The sequence below is a fragment of the Branchiostoma belcheri genome, unplaced genomic scaffold (genome assembly GCF_001625305.1).
Source record: "Branchiostoma belcheri isolate BF01 breed outbred unplaced genomic scaffold, Haploidv18h27 scaffold28, whole genome shotgun sequence".
Classification (NCBI taxonomy): Eukaryota; Metazoa; Chordata; class Leptocardii; order Amphioxiformes; family Branchiostomatidae; genus Branchiostoma; species Branchiostoma belcheri.
Genome location: NW_017803887.1, coordinates 1,609,949 through 1,616,486, shown reverse-complemented (window position 1 = coordinate 1,616,486; position 6,538 = coordinate 1,609,949). Strand labels below are relative to the sequence as shown.

Below are 6,538 nucleotides of genomic sequence, written 5' to 3'. Positions count from 1 at the left end.
CCCGGTATGTGTCTGGTCATTCACATACAGTGAGGCATGATGTATTCATATAATGACAATTCAAAGATTTTTATGGGTTCACCACACCACGAAGTGGTGTGGTGAAACCATATTGCTTTTTCTGATGTTTCTTCTCCTTCTCCTTCTCCTTCTTCTCCTGCCATTTTTTAAATGGATTCAGCTTCTTCATTTTAGGGCCCAAGGTCCTGAAATTTGGTATGGAGGTACAGTGGGCAAATACCCCTAGGCGTTTTTTAAATTATTGTGATACAGGCTTTTAGAATGGTTTTATTTGAGTTTTTTGGCTGTGTTATAGCAAATGTATTACTGTGTTAGTGTGCCTTGTTTACCACGTTTGGGCATGAGTCATCACAATGGAATGCAGGGCATCAACCAATAGGCATGCAGCTTTCCTCTATACTTCTTGCTGATTGGCTGTTGGGATTTAACTTGATTAACACCTGCACAGAAGCATTTCCATACTGACAGTATGTCTGTATTCAAGTGTTTTGGTAGGTATTTCAAGCTTTCCTGCTCCAGCATTGGAATGCCGGGCATGGACGTTTTTTTTTTATTTTGAAAATCAACAGTTTGCATTATGCAATTAAAAATCCTAACCAATAAAGTAGGGAATAGCTATCCAACTGTTGTTTTAGTTGTATTTTACTTCATATTATAGTTATATCAATGTAAATCATTGTTTTCCCTTGTGTTTCTCATTCTTTCCCTGCCATGTCGTAAAATGTGGTGAACCCATCGCTGTATTTGCTCCAAAGCAAATATTGGCCTTTCTAGTTGAACCAGTATTTTCTACATATTTTCTAGGTAAAACAGCATCAAGTTTTGTAATGCTTTTCAAGATGTTCCTGGAGGTAAAGTAAGACGTTAGATTTCTACCTTTTATGAAATAAAGACTAAGCTTTAACTTCCAACACTTAGATTACAGAATTGGGACAAATTTTCGATTGACTCCATCAACCTTGTTCACGGAATGGACCCGTCTACTTTTGGAACGTGACGCCAGAGACACGTGACCATAGTAGCGGTTCATACGTTGGAAATTAAAGCTTAGTCTTTATTTCATAATGACTTGTACCAACACAGATGAACTTTCATGCTAAGATTTCTACCTTGACGACTCCTTCTCTCCGCCCGGCTCCTTGAAGGAGGTCTCTTGCGTTGTCTTGAGACACCCTCCCTAAGATCCTCAGCACTGGGGTCCTGAACAGCTGGGTTGACAGTGGAAGACTGCAGCTGTCGTCTGTAGGGACTGTCGCTGTACTGGCTGTCTACATGTATGTTACGCTCCTCCATTTCGGGTGGTACATCCACTGCAATGAATGTATTGAGTGAATGAACGAATGATTTATTCAGTAAATTTAATTACCTCTCAGTCAGAGGATGAATTATGGATCACTTACAAAATTATCTCTGTCAGGTACAACCTTAATAAAGCTTAGTTACTTCCTTACATGAACTTAAAGTCTTGATTCACAATAAAATTAAATTTGTATTTATTTAGTGCCAGAGGCTTATCACTTACAAATGCTTTGGTCAAATTATACGAACACGAAATCATTGAGATAAAAAAATACACAGTTGTTGCTAGAGCTGTGTACCGGTACGCAGTACCGATACTGTACCGGAAAAATTGATTAGGTACAGGTCCAAAATACCTAATCCCTCAGTACCGGTACTGTACCTAAACAATTTCACACCAATTTTATGCCTATTTGTGACCTCAAATGTTTAATTAGCTGGTTAACAATGGGTGCCTGTGTAAGGACAGTGTGTTCATGAAAACAAAAACATCTTAGTTTTGCCTATATTTTATCTGAGCATTCGCCATAAACAAAGAATAAACCTTAACTATCAAGTTTATTTATGTTTTTTTGTTATTGAAGGAGTTCAGAAGAGCATATAAATTGGTCGAATTGTTCAGGTACAGGTTCAGGTCCGGACCTGTACCTAAACCTGTGTACCTGTACCTGTACCTGTACCTAAAATTTGTTTAGGTACACAGCTCTAGTTGTTGCGCATTATAGATGTAAAATACATGTAGATAAATAAAACTTACATGGAAAATATGTTAATTCTTTTATGAAGCAACTACTTAACATCCACAATAATTATATGATGTATGGGTATTCTTCAATCAATCAATCAATCAATCAATCAATCAATCAATCAACATATCAATCAATCAACCAATCAATCAATCAATGTTCAGTAATGTACCTGCGACCTCCCTGTACCCCTGTACAGCACCGATGTTCACCGCCCTCCTCTGTTCCCCTTCCACCCTCCTCCTCCTCTCTGTCCCAGTGTACTCATCCCCTTCCACCCTCCTCCTCCTCTCTGTCCCAGTGTACTCTCTCTCATCATGCAGGCGGTCCGCGCTGGCGTGGCGGAACAGGTGCGAGCTGTCCGGTCGTTTAGCGGGGGACATGGGCGGGGTGCCGGCCTGGCGGAGTCGGTACGGTGCAGAGTACATGTACGTACCGCTGTCCTGCAGATGTTTGTAGGCAGTTCTGTAGATGATGAGAAGAAATTGTTTTATCTTCATTCATATCAATCAACATAGCAGAAGTATGTAGTACAGTAATTCCTGATTTTTTCCACAGTAGTTCACGGTTTTCATGGTCACTTCTGTACCATAAATATCATTACCGTTAACAAATAATTCAGACATCAATTTTCTTTTTCTTGCACCTGTTGCCACCGTTAACTAACCATGTAAAATTTTGCTTCATAACACCTCTGCTCACCTGCTGTTGTCCTGAGGTGGTTGGTAGGACTCCTTGTGCACGAGAGGGGCTTTGTCTTTCCTGCTTCTCCCCGAGCTCTGTTTGGGCCGTGTGCCTTGGATGTAGAACGCTCGCCCCATCTCAGGTCGCTTCTTCTCAAACTTGACTCCCTTCTTGGCGACGACTTTGTCTTGGTCTACTGTTGTTGCTGTTGGAGTTGCATTGGCGGCTTTTTGAGTAGCGTTTGCATGGGTGTGAGATTGGCCGTTGACGTGTTGGATTGGCTCCTGTTGAAATACAGTTCCACTCTGTCCATCAAGGTGGCCCTGCTCTGGATGTTCTGTCTCTTCGGTGATGACGTACTCCTTGTATTCCTGTGCTTTTTGGTCCCACAATTCAGTCAGAAAACCTGGAATGAAGCAAGAAGGAAAGTTTTGCTCGTCTCAACCAAGTTCTGTTATTTGAACCGTTACTGTAACAATGTGATGTAATGACTTCACAAGTAAAGTACAAAATAGTCTTTAAAATGACTTTAACTTCTCAATCTCAGTGTTTTTACCCAATTACGTGAATTTATTTTGTGCAATGTACAATTTTACTCGTCATCAACTTACCAGCGATAGAAGTGTCTTCTACAATGAAGGAACAGCGATTGTCTCCAGGAGTCTGGGCAGGAGACATTCTCCGTCTTAGTCTCAGCTGGTCTTCTGGGATCTTACCTGAGGCATAAGTGTAAAAACATAAGATGAAACTTTCTATGAGACTTAGTTTAAGGAATGACATCAAAACTGTACACAACGAATATAAAATATAGTGTCATCCCAAACTACATGATTCTCTTGTAGTGTTCTATCTATGGGTTATTACCATCTTCTAATTTAGAAAAGAAGAAGAGCGCAGAAACATTAACAAACTGGCTACGTGTAAGAAATTCTACCAAAGACTGTGCAAGTATAATGTCATCCTACATACATACACTTTTCACTTATTTCCTAACTAAAATGAGCACTTAGTTTTGGCTGGGGACCTTCTCTCAAATAGGAAAAAAGCTGATGGTTCTAAGTTTGAGTATGATATAGAACTGAAAACAATACATATTTTGTAGTCTACAACAAGTTAAACAGATGTAGTGAAAGTGATTACCTGGCCCGGGTGTAGCCCAGATGGCTGGACTCGCAATCGTTCCGTCCCCCCTCACCATGGTCAGGTGGGTCGGTCTGCCTTGACCTTTGCCCTGGGCAGCCCAGACCGCGGGGCTGACCACGCTCCCATCCCCACGTACCACGGAAACGTTGGCGTCTCGCGTGTCTGGTGCAGGTTTGTGTTCATGTTCGTCTGAAGCAGTGGAGGCACTGTCGCTTCCTGTAAATTGTGAAATGCTCCATTATTACTTTGTGTAAAATTCAAGCCCCTTAAAAATATTTAGCACTACGCATATTCTACTATACATGGAATTTTAACATAAAATTAATAAATAAAATTAATGTAATCAATGATGAAATGCTGTTGGATGCAAATTATCAGTGCCGGTAATCTCCTGATGGCAGTAGACCAAATCAATTAATGTCCTTGGTATATTGTCAGGCCCATCACTGTTCATCTTTCACTTGACTACTCATTTGAGACACAAAAGGTTTGTTTTGTTGCACTTAATAATTGTTGCATGTTTTGTTTGAGCAGCATAAGTCTAAAACCACTGAAAAACAGTCACTATCTTTGAAAGTATTAGATCATCATCATTTCCTCATCCAGAATATGTTCTGAATTATCGCCCTGAAATTGAATTGTATGGCTGTAAGTCCATAAACCAACAAATTTGGTTTATCCGGCCTAAACACAGCTATGTCTATCGTGGACTGTTATATTCACTCACCTGATCCAAGATGCCACTTGGGCATGGTGAGTTTCCCAAGACGTTTGGTGAAGTTGACAGCCGGAGGTTTCTTAATGATGGGAGCGGAAGACGTCTCCCTGAAGGACCCACCCTGTCTTAGGCTCCAGTTCCTTGTGATGAAGTTCTTTATTCCAGTTCGATACTTGCCCTGAAGAAAAAGATCATTTTTAATATTTCTTAAAGTAGCAGAATAGTAAACAATTTGATTGTTTGCATTCATAAACAAAAAAACTCAATACAAGATACACGTTGTAAGTCCTTACAGTTTTCTTCAGGTTTTCTTTTAAACTATTTTCTTATAAAGAATATTGTTTCTACTTTTTGAGCTGTTTTGTTAGCTAGCTTCCTTTTTTTCTTAAATTCTCAGCAATACTATGTGTGCCAAATAGTATATACTTTAGGTAGGATATAAAGGTGTACAATTAGTGTTTTTCAAGTTTGTATATCAATTCTTTGGGCCAAAAGCCTGAGTCAAAGAAACAAACACTACATGTATAACTGGATGGATGGCATCTATACTACAACACATAATTCAGCACCAAGGAGAGCTCCCATTTCAGACCATGTCCATACCTTGCCCTGGTAATCTGTCACTGAAACATGCACGAAGACAGAGGCTGGATGTCCCTCCATGTGAACATGTCTGTATCCTAGAATGATAAAAAAAAAGACATTTTACAATTCATTCATAGTGTATTATTGCAAAACTGTTTTGTTATGACCAAAGGGTGGTTATAATTGTCTGGCTATGCAGATACAGACATACAAGCTGGTGTGTTACACTGAAGGGCAGCTATACTGGCTATACAGATACAGATAAAAGAAGCTGGTATGTTATGCCAAAGGGCGGTTATACTGGCTATACAACTACAGATAAATATTTTTGTTTCATGTGTATAGGGCTTATTCACCACAGATGGTCACGTGACTCTTCCCCCGGCAGCGAGCATTGTCCGCCATTAGGGGGTGCAGCATGGTGCCTATCGCTATGCAAACTCTTGGCGATAGTTGCGCATTTTGGGCCACAATCTACGTTTTGAACACTCTTCTTGTTCGTAACATTGTCCTTGGGGTTGTTCTGGCTCCATGTCCACGTCTCAAGATGTTCTCAAGATCGGCTTTTATCTTTTTTTGCTGATCAGAAATCGGTGTGTTTTACCCTGGCATAGGGGCCTGTAGATCGCCCCCTGTAGATGTCAACGTGGATAGCCATGGACACGTTAAATCTGTTGAAGCTACCTGTCCCTTTACTCTGTGGTAAATGCCCATGTAGAACAGGGCACTGGCAACTTGTAACACTCACCTTGTCCAGCCACAGTCGCGGCAGTGTGGACTGAGGATGGCGGCCGGCGGCCGATGGCCCCGCATTTGTTTGTTATTATCCAGACACAGTCCGGGGCTGTTCCAAAATAGCGACCTTTTGCGTATCCCGACTACAACCTACTTGTCACCACGCAACTGCATGTCCCACAACACTCTCTACACATCCTGATACAACGCTTCCAGACTCTTAGAGGGTTTGAACCGATGTTGTGTGTAAAAACTTCCGCCCAGTACCAAATACGAAGCTAAGTCGCGTCAATGGACTCCGCTGGCGGTAGACGCCGTCTCGATCAGACTGATCAAAACTCAACAAAAACGGGTCAATCCCAACAGATTTTATTTTGTTCCAGTAATGAGAGGTATGAGTGGTGGTAAACTCTTCGTGTAATAGGACAAAGGACAGTCTACCTAACGTTTGTCGGCCATTTCAATGCTTGGAAACTCGCTGTAGGCGCTGTAGCCCCAAAATGGCGTCGCACGGGACATGAGGGGTCGTGACGTCATGATGACGTGTGGTGAATAAGCTCGATACAAAACAAAACAAAATTGTACACTTGCATACAGCCTTATCTGG

The 6,538-nt window shown here is 41.2% G+C and overlaps 1 protein-coding gene across 1 annotated transcript in view; it reads right to left on the bottom strand.

Moving 5' to 3' along the window:
- The window catches only part of LOC109472545, a 49,916-nt gene that overhangs the window by 5,506 nt on the left and 37,872 nt on the right, over positions 1 to 6,538 (bottom strand). Inside the window, exons 20-26 of the mRNA XM_019772329.1 lie at positions 5,215 to 5,291; positions 4,621 to 4,789; positions 3,891 to 4,109; positions 3,362 to 3,466; positions 2,769 to 3,156; positions 2,239 to 2,531; positions 1,131 to 1,331 (exon numbers count right to left, since the gene is read on the bottom strand). Coding sequence (XP_019627888.1) covers positions 1,131 to 1,331; positions 2,239 to 2,531; positions 2,769 to 3,156; positions 3,362 to 3,466; positions 3,891 to 4,109; positions 4,621 to 4,789; positions 5,215 to 5,291 — 1,452 coding nt within the window. The remainder of the gene's footprint in view (positions 1 to 1,130; positions 1,332 to 2,238; positions 2,532 to 2,768; positions 3,157 to 3,361; positions 3,467 to 3,890; positions 4,110 to 4,620; positions 4,790 to 5,214; positions 5,292 to 6,538) is intronic.